Genomic DNA, 17800 nt, shown 5'->3' with positions numbered 1-17800 from the left:
TCAAAAAAAACTGTTGTGCGCAACTCTCCAGCGTGCATCCAGTCCCTTAGAGCATGCAAAGATGATTAGCAGTTGAGTGCGAAGTGAGTAAGAAGTGAACGAATGAGTAAATAATATCTGCATGAATAAGTGTTCGGAAAGAAAACCAAGCAAATGCGACCTAAGACCTACAATGGCCTACTAAAAGCCAAAACATAAGAAATTGCATGGCTTTAGAAAGCACTGCAAGTGTAGCAATTCTGCCAATATTTCGTTGATGCTACTCAGGATTTCAGTTTCAGCAAATCGCTATGTTGTTAATTGTTCTTTATAACAAGAGGTTGCACGGTAAAAACGTTATGTACATTGCCTCTGAATCGGACTTGACTCGATAGAATCAACCGGTGACTACGTGTTTGTCCGCTGATGACCAGTGACTAGCTTGGAGCGATGAAGCTGCTGCTACGATCATATAAGAATGAATTTAAGGAAAGACAGTACTGAAGAGGTCGTCTTGCTTCAGCCACCTTGTTAAGCTTTACTTTCCTCGTTGACATTTACATTTGGGTGGTATTTTCTCCATCTACTGCATGCACTTATCAAATTAAAAAAACAAAACAAAAAACTTTCGCTCGTTGAGAAGAATGGACATCAAACCTACCAGAGAAATCAGATTTATAACTGCCTGCTAAATCAAAGACGAAACAAGCCAGCAAAGGAGTTCAAGTGTATAGCCGAGACGGACAAGAAGCGTAAATAGAAAAAATATATATATCAAAGTTACCCCAGGAGATGGGATTCTGGACTTCAAATCAGACAGTCTAGCTTGCGAACACAGACGCGTACGAATTTTTTCCTCCTTTGTGTCGTTCGCCCAGCCGAATAATCATTTATTTTATTTTAATTATTTTTATGTTGCGTGACTCATTGTTTGGGTTATTTTGGTTTCATGGTGAAGCATGATCGAGGCTTTTTATATTAATTTTACGCGTGATTCGTCAAGATCGAACGTGAACTTCAATCTCTTTATATTTTCTGTGATTGGTGAATATGACACTGAGAGATTTAAAGTCAAACTCATCCAGGCAAGAGATACAGGGATCAATGTTGATCATCTACTCCCGGTCTACTGAAGGACGAATCTCGTCGAGTCGACCTTAGTAAACAAGCAATTTGAATGTTCGGTGATCAGCGCTATGAATAAATCATACGTCTAGTCTGGCTCTATAAATCGAGTGAACATAATTTTTTTTTTCATTAATATTTTTCATAAAAGCGCTCTCTCAGGCCGGGATAACGTGTTGTATTCTACACTTTTATCAAGATTTGGCCTATCACAAAGATCAATCTGTCAAACGCAAGCGACAAACTCCGAAAAAAAAAAAAAATCCCAAAATTATATTAATACTTTTTGTCAAACTTCCGCCTTTTCTCATTTTTTATGGTGAGCATTTTGAGGGAAAGTTGTCGTTTAACACCGTCTCAAACATCAATGTTTCATGACAAACACCAAGTTTGATACCCAAATAGATCATGTTTCGGCGGCTCGTGTTCACGCTCTTATTAGATGCAAGCGACGGTACTTGTTGTTTGTAGTTCATTTCCGGTGGCAGATTAAATACTGGTGTTAATTTACGCACGACGAAACAATAACAGTGAGTCCAGCAGAGTCAATCGTCTTTTCTGTTTTATGTAGAAATTAATTTACTTCCCACTAAAACTTTTCACCTAAATAACACAATTTCTTCCAGCGACTTCAAGAAACAGGATAATTTCAGGAAAACTAACATGACGCCATCTGTGCATATTAAATTAGGGGGTTCCCCTTTTGAGCTCTTTTCAACAAATATTGGTATTATCGAAAAAAATTTAAATATTGCTTTGACGCGCGACGAATGGCAAATCTTGTTTTTCGGTTTGAAGAGGAATGATGAATATTAAATACTGTTTACGAGTCGTAACGAATATTGGTTCAAAATCATGACTCAGAAATATAATGACTACCTAAGTCTTGTAATCCAAGGATAAAGAATAGATTGTAACAGGATGTGACACGGATATAGTCTCGTAGATGATAAATGAATGGCTGAGTAGGTCGCTCAGTAAATTTGAAAGGATTCCGCTTCAACTAACAGGAAGTCATGGGTTGTTGCTCGCTTACTACAAATCTTATATATTTATTGATTCATATTTTTTCGCTTGTCTTGCGAAAATCTCTTAAATCTTGGGAATCGTGTTACGAAGAAATCGAATAGCCCTTGACGAGGGATCCGAGGCCCAGGATATAAAACAGTGACACTTAATATAGCCCCCAGAGAGAAAAACATTTTCGATTGATATCAGTGTTTCGAATATGCAATAAATAAGATCACTTTGTGCTGACTTATGTGACTAAATTATAGTGAATAAAATTAATTTTTATTTTTATCAAACCTAATGCTGTTGACGAAAAAGACGCACGGCGTGAAATTAAAAGAAACTAGCTAAAGTACTCTTCAACATTTTCAGAGGCCGAAACAAAGCTCCACCATGGTGGCTACCACGAAATGCGCATGCGTAGGACGACAATTCTATATTTATACCCACAAGGAAAGCACGGCTGACTCTGATCATTATATATACGTGAAGCAAAGCTCACTGTCTTTCGAGGTCCGGACTTGGGGAGGGTTATCCACTATTCATATCAGTTGATCTTCCCCCCTCCCCGCTCATTGACCTCATCTTTTGCTTCTAAGGAAAATCAACTTAAATATATCGAAGTAAAACTTGCCAGCGCGAAGAGAAAAATAAAATATCAAATGTTTCTGCGTAACACTGCACTTGTCTTCTAAGCAGACTTCGTTTCTTTGTGAAAAAGCGGGGTTGCAAGGCTAAGAAGGTAACTTCATGGACTGATGTGCTGAACAGAACGAATTTTGTGACTGAACAATTATAGCCTGCGAACAGGCTCCCGAGTGGGGTTTCCGCGAGCGAAGCGGTGGGGTTACGCGAGCGGGGCCTGAGAGGGAGTACGGCTAGAAAAACTACTTCTGTGTCTGCAAATTTTGTCGAAGTCTCTTCTCGAATATTTATTTCGGGGCTGTCAAGGGCGACTTTATTGTGCCCTCTTGATGCTAATCTATATGACGAAAGCGGTGACAATAGACAAGAGGACTCCAGCGATCGTCAGAAATTGAACCTAGAGTCCAAAACAGATTGAATATCTGATCTATGGGAAGTTCTGTCTCGTCGAAAAATCAAGCAAAGAAGACATACTTGTTGTTTACATAGGAATAACATCGAATTCGCAGCCCGTGACTTACAATGTCGATATCACTGAATTTCAATTAGGGGGTTTCCCCGAAAAGTATCGTCTTACAAAGCAAATTTGCATATGTCGCATTTGTTTTGAAGAGCGAGCAGGTTTTGTATTACTAACATTTCGTGCTTCAAATCATATGTTAGAGGAATTTCGTGCTTCAAATCATATGTTAGAGGTTTCCATTTTCTATAATCGACAAATAAAATGTTCAAAGTCTGTACGACGAGGATTATGTTAACTTTCAAAGGAGCTGTAGAACGAAGTCTTTATCCTTTACATAAGGCGCAAACTTCGACAACAATGCAATGGCAAATAATTCCAGCCGCGCGCGCCATGAAGAAAGGTCATTGTTTTAATTGTAAATCGGTAACACCATTGAATGAACGAAGACGTCTTTTAAAACAGCCAATTGTTGAAGCTTCAAATGGTCGCAAAATCGCAAGATGTGCCACGAATTTCTTAAACGTGTACTTTCCATCTACAATCGTGAATCACAAAGAGCGCATGCGTAAATGAATCAGGTGTAAAACTATCCCACATGGGTACCAGCGCATGCTTTGATCAATATAAATACATGAGGCAAGTAGTAGGTATATCGAGGTCCGGATTTAGGGGAGGGTTATCCCTCATTTGTGACTCGTCACGCCCCTCCCCGCCTCATTGACCTCACTTTTGCCACTTCATATACTGGATATGCGAAGAATACCAAAGCACTAATAAGCTGGGAACGAAAAAAGGAATTTTAGAAACAAAATCAGCCAATTAGGGAAGAAAATCTGCCGATCAATTCGCCACATAAATTTCACCCAGATTCACATCAGCACAAATCAATGGGAATTCCAGGCGTTCGGTTAGTTGGAAGCAGCCCGAAAACGGGGTCTGCGCGAACAACGGATATGATTTATATCGGATACAAGAGCGAAAAGTCGCAACGTAAACTCAACGAAAACTGTTGCGCGCAACTCCTCGGCTTGTTTCCAGTCCCTTAGAGCATGCAAAGATGATCAGCAGTTGAAGAGAAAGAAGGAAATACTGTTAGAATTAGGAAATAAAATAAGTTTAACAAATCATCATGCAATACAACTTATAACTTATAGCTCTTACGCAGTCTAGACAGTTTTAGCCGCTTTCAGCCGTATGTTCGCTCTTGTATATATTTCCCTTTTAAAGCAAGCAATGTCTGATAGCGGGAGCCCATTACCCTGCTCATAGCAGGAGCTTGTCGCTGCGATCAGGCGTCTTTTTTCTCGAGCATCTTTTAGTTTGGCCATATTTTTTTGCTTTACCGTTGTTTTGATTTCTGCCTTTAAAAATAAACTTTGCCCAGTTTTTTTTTGCCTCCAATTATAAAAGAATTTTTGAAGAGAAGGTGTTAGTAATTAATAATTTGTTATCAATATTCTACATAGGAAAACAAACGACCTTTTTTAGAGTAGCAGATTCGTTGACTTACGAGATAATAGTTGGAACGTTTACAGGGAAAAGATCTAGAATTTGATAAAAAAAAAATACTGTGACGTCTGACTCGTCCCCATTCGTCTTTTGAGTCTGTTTTGAGTTGACTGCTGAACACGGAGGGATCTTTCGCATCTTGCAATTTTCTTCGCATAAGAGACGACTGGGGACGAGTCAGCTGTGACGTGGTTGTTAGTTGTATAAGGAAACGAAAATATGCAAATATTGAGTGGCCTTTCAAAAATCAGGGGAACCCCCTAATTTCATATTCATTGATTATGGCGTCGTATGTACTGTGTTTTTAGAACATTATCTATCATGGTCTACTTGGTTTTATGCCAATTTTTGGTATCACACAAGTTAAAACAATGAGAATATTTGCCTTCATACGCGTTGGAGACGAAACGTTTCAAGCAAAATGTCCCTGCTGAATTTTGCACCCGTAAGATAACAACTTGCGTTACCTCCGCGCGTGTTATTAATACGATATTTTCAGAAGATATGACACTCGGCCACAAAAAAAAAAATGGCCACTGATTCAGCTATTCCTCGCAAACACAGAATTTCCGCAAATTTTCATTCCAAAATTCTTTGAAACCGAAGATAAAAGCTAAGAAATGCTTGGGTTATACCTCGATCTCTCGTTACACGGTTAAGCATCAATTTCCTCAAACTACTTTTAGAGAGCGCATGCGTGTAATGAAGCAAATCTTGGTTTGTCCCACATGTGACACGTCGCTAGCTCTGATCATTATAAATATGTGAAGCACTTAGTAAGATATATTGAGGTCCGGATTAGGGGAGGGTTACCCCTCAATGTGATTCGTCACACCCCTCCCCGCTCATTGACCTCACTTTTTTCTATCTCAACTACTAGACAACTGAAGAAAATATTACCACTAGTAGGCAGGGAACAAAGAAGAGAATTATATCAACGCCAACAGCCTGTTCAGCAAGCATGCAAGCAAAAGTTGCTAAACGAATTGCCAGACAAACTGGATCCGGACTTGCCTTTCAGTCACAGACAAAATGAAAGGAATTGTTTGAAATAAATATCCGCTGATGGTTACAGGCCACGACAAATGCTATACACGTGGCTCAAATTAGCAAAGGACGGATAATACTTACCCACAGGACAACGATTTGTCTAGTGGATATTGTTATCCGTCCTTTGAACAACCCGGCTCTGTCTTTTCTTGGCTGTCTTAAAGTTTGAAGGCCCCCGCACACGTGGGACATGTCGCTGGGACATGTCGCATCGACATGCATGTAGCAACAGTTCATACTGAGGGGACATGTAGCAGGGACGTGTAGCGGGGACATGTAGCAGCAACAAAATCACGATATGTACACACGCAAGAAAATGTAGCGCGGACATGTCCCAGGGACACGTCCCCTCGTGTGTGCTGATCCTGGATAGTTTAGCTCATGAAACACGAATTCCTACAACATTTTGTTCCTACGACGTGTTGCAGGGCCAAAACTGCTGCAAACTTCGTGTTGCATGGGCCAAAAGTTATCAGCACACACGAGGGGACGTCCCCGCCTAAAAAACCGGGAGGGCCGGGGGGCGGCGGATCGGGACGAAGCGCGAGAGGTCCCTGCGCGCCATAAAAAAAAGAAGAAGGAATTTATTGAAAATATAGAGGGGACGTGTCGCTACAACATGTCCCCGCTACATTTTATTGCGTGCGTACATATTGTGATTTTTTTTGCTGCTATTTGTCCTCGCTACACGTTCCTGCTACATGTCCCCTTAGTATGAACTGTATGAATTGTTTGTATACCAAGATAAGTTTAGTGTTATGGTAATTTATATGTGTTTTTTATATATCTTCGTCACCTGCCCTCTTAACCCATATCATTATATCATTATTGGTTAAGAATCAATAGCGGTATCATATGATAGCAAGTTAGGGGATTTCCCCGATTTACTGCCAATATCTTTCGTTTTCGAAATAAAAATAGTTTTGAAGCGCGCTCACATAGATTCATATCGCCTTATATCTGTAATAAAAAATGCTCCTCACGTTTTCCTTTCGGTAATGAATATTTTGTGGCAAAGTTGCGTAATTCAAGCCAAACGCAAAATGATCTCTCTTTTTTTTTCCCTGGAGCAAACAAGCAGTAATATTAGAGGACGGAAACATCCAATGTTTATTTCTCACACATACTTCTCAGACTACTTTAAAACAAAAATGTCATTGATGTTTGTAAGGGAAAAATACACACACACAAAAGCCGATGGCCGCAGCCTTGCTTTTACATCCATTATTATGACAAGTTCCTGGTTAGATATATATTCCATTTCACCCAGTGAACGATATAGAGCGCATGCGTAAAGGAATTAGCTGAAAACGTCCCATATGCCTCACAGTGTTAGCTTTGATCATTATATATAGCTGAGACTAGCTATAAGATATATCGAGGTCCGGATTAGGGGAGGGTTACCCCTCAATGTGACTCGTCACACCCCTCCCCGCTCATTGACCTCATTTTTCTTTTCCTTTCTTTTGTATTGAAAATCGAAGCACTAGTATGCAGGGAACGAAACAGTAAATCCTATCAAACAGACATCCACCTAGCAAAGTGAATGTGCTAAATGTTTCAACAGGCAATGGACAACGAGATTCACAAAGAGGCCACTCAATATAAAGACTTGTTTGAAACTAGAAACAATAGCTTATTCTTTTATGCTTTACCAAATTTTGATAATCTTGGCCACATGGGAGTATGTAAAGACAATTGGCAGTCAAACAGGAGATGGAAAAGGAATTCATGTCAACATGTAGAGCTCGTTGGAGAATTAAATCTGCAAACTCACTCTTCCTAAACTTTACCAGTTCATTGTTTCTTGACTGTCTTTAATTTGGACGCATTTTATCAGTCATAAACTGAGGAGGAGTTAAAGAAAGCTAACATCAGCTGGAACGCAGCAGAAAAGGCGGCAGCAAATAGAGTTCGGTGGCGAAGCATTGTTGATGCCCTTTGCTCCACTAGGAGCTTAAAGGAATAAGTCAGTCAGTCATTTTATCAGTCGGGTTTTGATACTTTGAGTAGCGTTTTTGTACTTTCGGATCGCTTTTAGGTGAATTGCGGAAAGAATACGTATCTGTCATATAAGGCGTTTATTGACATCAAGGGTTTGACGAGTGCGCAATCATTGGAAAACAGCAAATTAGCGGTTTGCCTGATTAATCATAGCCTGCGCAGCGCGCGCGCGTTAACCTCAACAAAAGCGCCAGCTACGCAGGTAAATTAACGAGTACAATCTTTCTTTCAGAAATAGGAATCTTTCTTTCGTTTTCAATAGCCCTATAGCGTTAACGCCACTTCCATTGCAATCACGTTTTCCAGGTTACGAAACAATACTCCCGCCGTACTTCTCAACATCATGCCCTCTCGTCTTTTGGGGAGAAAATCTTGAGATTTGTGTTACAATTATCCGCTAAAGTTTGATAATAAATAACGTTATTAATTTTTAACGGGAGAAAAAAAATTGAAGAGCAAAGCAAAAGCGATTTTTTTAAAGGTGAACGATTGACGAGATTCAAGGAAACGCGTTTTCGACAAGACAATTAAAAGAAGCAGATGTTCGTTCTAGGAAACGGAAATATGCAAATATTTTAAGCATTTTAACAAAAACGGGGAAACCCCCTAATTTGATATTCACTATGAAGTCGATGGTTTTGACCTTTTTTCAGAACATTTACATCGTCCATTTCGTGGAATTGTTGACAATGCCAAATGATAAAACGATGAAAATAATGTGCGGACAACGAACGTTTTTGAAAGTTGGTGTTTCTCGTCGGTGTTTCTTTCTGTTATTGTTCCATAATTCATAACACCATGTTAAGTTTGAAAATGGAGACTCAATGCTGACCACAAATAATATCTTTTACTCGATTCAAAGACGACTACACTGACCGAATAAAAAAAATCTTTCGCTTCAAAGTATAAGAAGCAAAGATAACAACTAGGTTGTAGCTAATTTTGTTGACGAGAAAGATTGTGTATTTTTTGTCAAAACAAATGCAATGAGCGCATGCGTACACACAAGCAGTTCTCAGATACTCCCATATAGAACGTAACGCTAACTCTGATCAATATATATACATGAAGCAGGCCATACTACTATTCGAGGTCCGGACTTGGTGAGGGTTATCTCAAAATGATTCTTACCCCCCTCTCCGCACATTGACCTCATCTTTTGCTTTTGATACGAAGATATAATATGGAATTCTTAAAACAGAAATCTAAGTACGCGGGAATCCTGGAAGACAAGATGCTTTCGGAGGATTTTTACGTCTCACATGGCATCTTTGATAAACTGGCATCAGGGCCAAGTTGTTCGTACACCGATAAACACTACCCAGGATTAAAAGTTGATCGAGGGTTTTATTTCTCTTTTATAAAAGGGTTCTTATTGATTATTTATTCTGTGGGGTTTGAGATTAAGTCGACGCCTAAACTGGAAGACAGAAAATATAAACAGAAAACTTCACTGAAAGTTAAAAAACTGAAATCAAAATTCACGCTCAAGACAACGCGGCCCTGTAGACGCAAAGTTGTAGGAAATGGTTTGTACCGTTACTACAGTGAAAAACATTTCAAGTGGAGATGTTTAATGAGGTGGAAACGTGCATCAGTCTCAAGGAACCACCGTGGCTTATGCAAGCAAAGCCCTGGTAAGATCTGAGGCTAGGAGATCTCGCTGATTCACATGTACAGAAAGAGTTTCTCGTGTATTACCAGCAGCACTGTTAGGTCGTGTGTGCTCGAGAAAAGTTTCTTTTTTTAATATTTCTGATATAGTTAAACTGATACATGTTGTTCAGCGGTTTTAACCACAAAAGGTTTTTTTTTATTTGGACACCATTTCAACTGAGTTGAAAGTACATGTATTCCTTCCCTAAAAAATGGAAAAATCCGAAGTATGATCACCACTCAAATGATAACCTAATTTTAGAACAAGATCCCAGAAGGCAGGGATCCTGCTAACTCTAAGTCGCTCGATGTACTTACATTCACAACTGAATCCACTTCCTGTGTATCCTGGCTTACATTGACAGCTGTATGAACCAATAGAATTGAGGCAGTCCGCGTTTGAGTGACACTCGTTATCACCAGCCTGACATTCGTCGATGTCTGTGTTAAAAAACACATTAAATAGTTACATAATTGCATTTCAACTTTTAAGTGCCAGACAGAAATTTTTAAGTGCTTCAATATGTATTCCTTCGATAGCTCAGTTGGTAGAGCGGAGGACTGTAGAAGTCCTAGCTTGACATCCTTAGGTCGCTGGTTCAAATCCGGCTCGAAGGAGTCCTTTTTTTGATGCAAGTGTTTTTTCTCAATGTTGGGAAACAAATGGTTATTTTTCATCATTTTTAGTGTAGTCGTTACCAATCTGATACCCTTCATTTTTGGGAAAGCAGTTTTATTTTCTTTTATTATATTTTTTAGTATTTTACGACATGTCATTTCATTAGCTCCAATCATTTACTTCAATATCATCCCTTTTGATAACTTACGATTGGAGTGGCTGTAAAATTGAGCAGTAAAATTAATTTCGTAACCGTCTGGACACTGTACAACCGAGTCGTGGGGGTGCTGTTTTGGATTCTCTATCAACTCTTCTTACTGCGTATGTCATGATAAAGAGCTTCCTTCTTGGAAAAATAAACTAACAAAATGGAGGGCGGATGGGCAAACCTAACGTGGACTTAATATAGCTAATTTTCAGCGTCAGTTAGCTGTTCGGCTTCGCCACTTCTTCGTTTTTTATCGATTTTGATGGCAACGTACGTTTATGCAACTGCAAATGACATCGGACACGTATGTAAAAAAATAATTTCTAAAATTTAAAATATCCTGCAGATATGTGTTCCTTCGATAGCTCAGTTGGTAGAGCGGAGGACTGTAGAAGTCTAGATCGATATCCTTAGGTCGCTGGTTCAAATCCGGCTCGAAGGAAACGTCTTTTTGTTTTAAATCTTTTTCAAATTAATACCTTCATTGCAGTATAGATTTATTTTCTTCTTTAATCTTTGGGTCGCTGTTTGAACTCACTTCTAAAGAACTATCATTTTCTGTTAGATTGTTGATTGTTTTTTTTTTAACTATAAGCTGACTTTCTTCACATTTTCAGGTTTTGGTGGTGGCGGCGGCATTGAAGAAGGTCTACATTTTAAAATCATATCTGTACATGTGTTCCTTCGATAGCTTAGTTGGTAGAGCGGAGGACTGTAGAAGTCTAGATCGATATCCTTAGGTCGCTGGTTCAAATCCGGCTCGAAGGAAACGTCTTTTTGTTTTAAATCTTTTCCAAATTAATACCTTCATTGCAGTTTATTTTCTCCTTTTATCTTTGGGTCGCTTGTTTGAACTCACTTCTAAATAAATATCATTTTCTGTTGGATTGTTGTTGTTTTTTTTTTAACTATAAGCTTACTTTCTTCACATTTTCAGGTTTTGGTGGTGGTGGTGGCGGCATTGAAGAAGGTCTACATTTTAAAATCATATCTGCACATGTGGTCCTTCGATAGCTCAGTTGGTAGAGCGGAGGACTGTAGAAGACAAGCTTGACATCCTTAGGTCGCTGGTTCGAATCCGGCTCGAAGGAATCTTTTTGTTGTTGTTTCTATGGTATGCTCTATGCTCAGTGTGCAAAGCAATTGATTCTTGTTTTTCCTGTCTGTCCTGTATTTTTTTCATTCGTTTACAATCATGAAAATGCACAAAATTGTAACGTAGTTTTTTTAAATTAATGTCTCTTATAATTCACTTTTAGTTCTTTTAACTATTTTTTATCTGTATTAAGGAGCAAGCTTTCATTCTTCCCTACTTTTTTGTTTTCATTGTGACTGTTGTCGCTAGAAAACAATCTCGAAATACATCGCATTTTTCGTCATTATTTTTCAGTCAAATTACTAAGTTTCAATCTTACCAATTGAACAAAGCCTTTGCAATTTCTTTTCTAGAAAAATGCAGTATTTTTTTTATCCTCAATTGTTTTTGAGACCAGATTTTGTGCGGCGTGTCGAAGCTGTATCGAGTGATGAAACAAATATTTGTCATCATTGCCAAGTTTGCAGTCTGTTTAGTCACAGGAGTTAGCAAGTGCTTCAGTGTTTGTATTTCGAAACTTGTAACCTGGTTTCTAGATAATTTAATGCTGGAAAAGGAAGTTACTTGGCAGTCGGCCGTCTATGTTTGTACTATTTATTTATCCCAGGTTCACATGTGTTCCTTCGATAGCTCAGTTGGTAGAGCGGAGGACTGTAGAAGACTAGATTGACATCCTTAGGTCGCTGGTTCGAATCCGGCTCGAAGGAATCTTTTTGTTGTTGACTTGCTGTTGTTTCTTAGGTATGCTCTTTACTCAGTGTGCGAAGCAACTGATTCTCCTTTTTTCTGTCTGTAGTGTAATTTTTATTCGTTTACAATTATGAGAATGTATACAGAAATGTAACACAGTATTTTAAATTAATGTCTGTGATAATTAACTTTTAGTTTTGACTTAAATTTAACTGAGAAATTATTTTGAAGATATATATTTAATCTGCATCGCCCCGTAAAGGAGCAAGTTTCCAGTCCCTTTATCTATATTCATGCATTATTTAACTGTTGTCGCTGAAAAAACAATCTCTAGGCAAAACGCGATTATTTATTTTTTTCAGTCGAATTATTAGGTTCATCTCACCAATTCAATAAAGCCTTTGCAACTTCTTTCCTGGAAATATATAGTACGTTTTTTTTTTTTTATCACAAATTGTTTTTAGATCAGATCTTGGTGCGGCGTTTGAAGCTGTATCAAGTGATAAAGCAATTATTTGCGATCTTTCCGGCCCAGGTTTGCGGTCTGTGTAGTCACAGGCGTTAGCAAGTGCTGCCCACGTAAAAAAAACTTTGTCTCAAGAATCAGTGTTTGTATTTCGAAACTTGTAGTGTTTGTATATCTAAACTTGTAACCTGGTTTCTACATAATTTAATGGAAAGGGAGTTGCTTGGCGGTCAGCCGTCTATACTTGTACTATTTATTTATCTCATGTTCACATGTGTTCCTTCGATAGCTCAGTTGGTAGAGCGGAGGACTGTAGAAGTTTAGTTGATATCCTTAGGTCGCTGGTTCAAATCCGGCTCGAAGGAATTGAATCAATTTTTGTTACTCTTTTTTAATGCTTTAACTGTACTTGATGTTGGTAAATAATAAAGATGGAAAACATTTATGTTGTATAAATATTTTTTAACTCTGGTTTTAATTGGGCTCAATAGAGGTTACCGTATTTCCTCGAATAAGCGCCGCCCCTCATTAAGCGCCGCCCTCGAATAAGCGCCGCAATTGGGACAAAAAAGTAAAAAAGCGCCCCCCCGAATAAGCGCCGCAGCCCCGATGCGGCGCTTATTCGAGGAATTCCGTTTAACTAAAGACAGCACTACAAATCCATTCTAAAACAAACTGGGAAATTTATTTCCATCAAAAGCGATGTTTTGCAGTTTAATGTGTTTGTTTTTCCGCTCGCCCATAAGTTTTCTATCCAACATGTAGTTCTCTGGTAGGTTCTGTATATGTTGTGAAGGTCGACGAACTTTGCCAGGACAGCTAGCACCACTTCTCTCTTCAGCAAGAGACGAATACTGACAATCAAAAGACGCTTTTTTAATTACTGTAAAATATAAGATTCCTTGTGGCATCCAAATTTTAAATAAACGCCGCCCTCGAATAACCCGCACTTGAAGCGCGAAAAATTAAATAACCGCCGCGGCGCTTATTCGAGCTAAATACAGTATTCCAGCTCGGAACTTCATTTCTTTTGTAAAAGTTTGAAGTAAGACAGCATTGCACCCTTTTTTTTATTAAAGTAAGGCATAAAACCAATTTAACACTTTTTGATCTCTTCTGCACATGCGGTCCTTCGATAGCTCAGTTGGTAGAGCGGAGGACTGTAGAAGACTAGGCTTGACATCCTTAGGTCGCTGGTTCGAATCCGGCTCGAAGGAATCATTTTTTTTTTAGTCTTCTTAATTAAACATCTACTATACTTTATAATGAGTAACTATACAGATCTTTTTTTCGTTTTTGACAAGTTCATCTCTCTCAGGCAATTGCATATTCTGTTTCTCCATTTGTTTTAGGAAGGTGATAGTTTCAATAAGGCTCACTGAAAAGAAGTCATGTAAGTTTTCACTTCATTTCCTTTTTAAAAGTAAGAGAACAATGCGAAATACAGTGCACCTCCGCCTTACGACTACCTCGTTTACACGGCCACTCCAGTTCTAAGAAAAATTACTTTCGTTTCACCTCAATTAACTATCTCAGTCACTCTTTTTTTAATACGACCGAATTTAGGTGGCGGGTTGGCGGTCGAATTAACGGTTAAATTGATAACACATTTGATTACCCAACACAAATTCCTTCGATAGCTCAGTTGGTAGAGTGGAGGACTGTAGAAGTCTAGGTTGATATCCTTAGGTCGCTGGTTCGAATCCGGCTCGAAGGAATCTTTTTTTTTTTTTTTTTAATTACTCTAATTAATTTAACATCTACTGTGTCTCATAATGTATAACTATACAGTTTTTTTTTTCGTCTTTGACACGTTCATCTCTCTCAGGCAATTGTTTATTCTGTTTCTTCTTCTGTCCCAGTAAGGTAATGGTTCGAATACGACTCAGAAGAATTTATTAGTTTTGAACTTAATTTCTTTTACAATGGCAAAAAAACAATGCGAAGTACAGTACACCTCCGCCTTACGACTACCTCGTTTAAACGGCCACTCCGTTTCTAAGACCACTTTCTTTTGACCTCAATAAATATAACTCAGCCATTGCATTTAAATATACGACCGGACTTAGGTGGCCCGTTGACGGTCGAATTAACGGTTAAACTGACAACGGCTACCCAACACGAATTCCTTCGATAGCTCAGTTGGTAGAGCGGAGGACTGTAGAAGTCTAGTTGACATCCTTAGGTCGCTGGTTCGAATCCGGCTCGAAGGAAGAAGGTACTTTTTTTTCTTCTGAACTTTTAATTCATTTGCATATTTTACCCCTTTTATTATTGTAGCTATTCTTCAGTCTCCGAAAACCCTTTATTTTCTTATACCATTGGGAAGTTTATTCTTTCGTTTAACACTTGCACCGAAAGAGTTGTAAACAATGAAGGTTATTACAGCTAACTTTCTCTAAAGCGGACACCTTCGGGACTGGCTCTAACTGTCCATCTTAGAGTGCTGTCCGTCTTATAAGGGGTTTAGTTACAGCAAAATGACTAAAAAACGGCAAGAACGGGACCAACGCCAGGTGTCCGTCTTATAGAGGTGTCCGTTAAAAGAGAGAGTTGACTGAATAAAAATTTTCTAGCTGTTTGTGAGTTCTTGTTCGTTTTCAGTACACTCACCAGTGCAGGTTTGTCCAGGTCCTTGGTAACCACTCTTACACACACAGCTTGGTCCCTGAATCAAGTTACGACACGTAGCATTTGCGTGACACACCACTCCTGCGCATGTGCCGTCAGCTGTAATTATTACAGAGCAATATATCACTAGTGTTTAAGACTCAAAATTAAACAATGGGATGTCTTTTGATACAAACCTAGAGTGTGACCATTCAAATCAAAGCTATTTATTCAGTATTTTTCTGTGAATAAACCCCTAGCGTTTGCGCACCCGAATGAAAATTAAAGCTTATGTGGTTGTTTTTTTAAGCTGCTTTTTCTTAGAAAAAGGAGAAAAGATTCCCTCTCAGTAAGGTGCAGTGGAAGTGCAAAGTGTGTATTGCAAAAAAGTAAGCTTTGTTGGTGATACGCACTTCACCAAGCCTAGAGGATAAAGGAGTAATTCTTTGAGAAAAACTGAGGTAAATCTTTGATTATTGGAAACACAAGCTATTTTGCCGTTCCATTAGCTTTGCTAGTGGGTTCCAACTCTTTCTAAACGTCCACAATTGAATTATTACATTCACTTACATTCGCATTCGAAACCACTCCCTTGATATCCAGGCTTGCAACGGCAAGAAAATGACCCAGGGCTATTGAGACAATCAGCGTGCTGATGACAGCTGTTATTTGCAGTCTGACATTCGTCAACATCTGCACGGGAGAAATATTAGAAGCGAATATCAAGAATTACCAAGAACAGCATAAACAAATAGTCTATCGGGAGATTAGGCGGGATCTGTTACAACGCAAGTATGTTGGATCGACAGGTGGTTGGAAGAACAACCAAATTGTTCGGTTGACGACAAAATTGTCTCGTAAGAAAGCCCGATGAGTGAACGCGGCATCCCAAAACGGGGCTGAAGAGGGTGGTAAATGGGCTGAAAAGTACACAAGCAAAGCTCGCAAATAACAAGAGTTTTCCAAAGTCTAGGGAACGATGAAAAGCCTGCCTAGAGAGCTAGTTAAAAACAAGCCCGAGTCATTGGGGTAAGGTTTGCTGATAAGCCTGAAATGAACTTCAAAAACACAAAATGATACGAATGTATTCATTTACCAACACAGTTCCGTCCGTCTCCCTTCCAGCCATCCAGACACACGCACTGTCGATAGCGTTCACCAGCGCTCTTTCGCACGCATGCGCTGTGTTGACCACACACTACTCCATCACATGTACCGTCAGCTGAAAAAGAAAAGGAAAGAACTGATGAATGCAACAGCACAAAAATGTCTGATGATGTTACAACAAGGGAATCAAAATATCTCCGTTCTACTGTTCACTCTTCATAAGTAGCACTCACAGACGCATTGAGTTCCATTTCCTTGGTAGCCACGTCGGCAGCGACACTGATACGCGCCTGGGCTATTGAAGCAATCTGCATTCACATCACACCTGGTTGCCGGTGACTTGCACTCGTCAACATCTAACACAAATAGTGAAAAGGGAATAGTACATATAGAAATATACCAATGACTTATAAGGTGTTACCGATAAAAGAGGTTTTATACCAAGGTGAATGGTTATGAATATAAACAAGTTCCATTATATTAGTATGAACGGACTTCCATTAAGTTCCACTAAGTTCCACCACTTCCATTAAGTGAATAGTGCTTTTCATGCGCGCTGATTGGTTAGCTCGGAGGTGATTAGCAAAGTACCATTCACCTCCGAGCAGCTTAAGAGAAACAAACTACATTCGCGTGTCACTCTTTACTGAAAGTGCTGTTTCGGTAACCAATAAAGAAACCCATAGAACAGCAAGTTTTGAGATCAATAAAATAAACTATTTGGGTCGCTGATATAAATTTGAAAGTCATCTTTAAATATCTATGTAGATTGTTTTGACTTGCTGATGGTTAAACCCTATCTTCATGTTGTTGCTGTTGCTGTGTTGTTATTATTTTTCTATATTTTTTGGCAAATGTATACCTAAGTAATTATACTACACGCCGGTTTCGATCGCTCCAGTAAAATTTCGTTGAATATTTCATGGTAAATAATTAACAATTATTCACCGAAGTGGAGGTCAATAGTGGTGCGCATCTCGGTAAATATCCACCACATTCACCGAAACTGAGGTGAATAATTATTTTAGTATATATCACACAAGTTGAATAACCAGCCCAGTTTCTCTCATTTTACCAGCACAGTAGGTTCCATTCCCACTCCAACCTTCTCTACACGAGCACTGACGCTGATCACCAGAACCGCTTTTCACGCAGATTGCGTTGGAATCACAGAAGACGCCATCGCACGAACCATCAGCTGAAATAATAAAAAGTAAATGTATTGTTGCAGAGTGTTAACAGGCTTGCTGACAAACCGACTTGCTGACGCAGCGCACGCTTACGGTATCTCATAATTCGATAGAAGAAAGTTAATAGGAGTAATGATACTTCGTGAAAATGTGATGTTGGTTTAAAGGCCTTATACAGGTAGAATGTTTGATAGTTCGGACGGAACAAAAAAAGGTACTTGTTTGCGATGACCAAAATGATTATTTCCCCCTGTATACCAGTTGCACTATATTAAAGTACATCAGATCGAGAAAAATGTAAGACACTCTCTTATAGTATCTTATTTTTGTGACAAAACAATTGAGGAGGACAATGACCATGGAAGAAGGTCT

The 17800-nt window shown here is 39.0% G+C and overlaps 1 protein-coding gene and 9 non-coding genes across 11 annotated transcripts in view; 9 read left to right on the top strand and 1 right to left on the bottom strand.

The window, feature by feature from the left end:
- LOC144636231 (uncharacterized) overlaps window positions 1-17800 on the bottom strand; it is a 73569-nt gene that overhangs the window by 13486 nt on the left and 42283 nt on the right. For both annotated transcript variants that reach the window (XM_078495387.1, XM_078495388.1), the window contains 6 exons: window positions 17314-17436; window positions 16472-16594; window positions 16228-16353; window positions 15702-15824; window positions 15135-15251; window positions 9761-9883 (listed from right to left, as the gene is read on the bottom strand). In XM_078495387.1, coding sequence (XP_078351513.1) covers window positions 9761-9883; window positions 15135-15251; window positions 15702-15824; window positions 16228-16353; window positions 16472-16594; window positions 17314-17436 — 735 coding nt within the window. The remainder of the gene's footprint in view (window positions 1-9760; window positions 9884-15134; window positions 15252-15701; window positions 15825-16227; window positions 16354-16471; window positions 16595-17313; window positions 17437-17800) is intronic.
- Trnay-gua (transfer RNA tyrosine (anticodon GUA)) lies at window positions 9973-10060 on the top strand. The gene is given in 2 exon segments: window positions 9973-10009; window positions 10025-10060. It is a non-coding gene; the product is annotated as a tRNA-Tyr (tRNA).
- Window positions 10625-10711, top strand: Trnay-gua (transfer RNA tyrosine (anticodon GUA)). The gene is given in 2 exon segments: window positions 10625-10661; window positions 10676-10711. It is a non-coding gene; the product is annotated as a tRNA-Tyr (tRNA).
- Trnay-gua (transfer RNA tyrosine (anticodon GUA)) lies at window positions 10951-11037 on the top strand. Its single transcript is given in 2 exon segments — window positions 10951-10987; window positions 11002-11037. It is a non-coding gene; the product is annotated as a tRNA-Tyr (tRNA).
- Window positions 11274-11360, top strand: Trnay-gua (transfer RNA tyrosine (anticodon GUA)). Its single transcript is given in 2 exon segments — window positions 11274-11310; window positions 11325-11360. It is a non-coding gene; the product is annotated as a tRNA-Tyr (tRNA).
- Window positions 11986-12072, top strand: Trnay-gua (transfer RNA tyrosine (anticodon GUA)). Its single transcript is given in 2 exon segments — window positions 11986-12022; window positions 12037-12072. It is a non-coding gene; the product is annotated as a tRNA-Tyr (tRNA).
- Window positions 12801-12886, top strand: Trnay-gua (transfer RNA tyrosine (anticodon GUA)). The gene is given in 2 exon segments: window positions 12801-12837; window positions 12851-12886. It is a non-coding gene; the product is annotated as a tRNA-Tyr (tRNA).
- Window positions 13651-13738, top strand: Trnay-gua (transfer RNA tyrosine (anticodon GUA)). Its single transcript is given in 2 exon segments — window positions 13651-13687; window positions 13703-13738. It is a non-coding gene; the product is annotated as a tRNA-Tyr (tRNA).
- On the top strand, window positions 14152-14238 carry Trnay-gua (transfer RNA tyrosine (anticodon GUA)). The gene is given in 2 exon segments: window positions 14152-14188; window positions 14203-14238. It is a non-coding gene; the product is annotated as a tRNA-Tyr (tRNA).
- Trnay-gua (transfer RNA tyrosine (anticodon GUA)) lies at window positions 14649-14734 on the top strand. Its single transcript is given in 2 exon segments — window positions 14649-14685; window positions 14699-14734. It is a non-coding gene; the product is annotated as a tRNA-Tyr (tRNA).

Source organism: Oculina patagonica, chromosome 13 (genome assembly GCF_052425735.1).
Source record: "Oculina patagonica isolate OP01 chromosome 13, crgOcupat, whole genome shotgun sequence".
Classification (NCBI taxonomy): domain Eukaryota; kingdom Metazoa; phylum Cnidaria; class Anthozoa; order Scleractinia; family Oculinidae; genus Oculina; species Oculina patagonica.
This window is presented reverse-complemented; position numbering and strand designations above follow the sequence as displayed.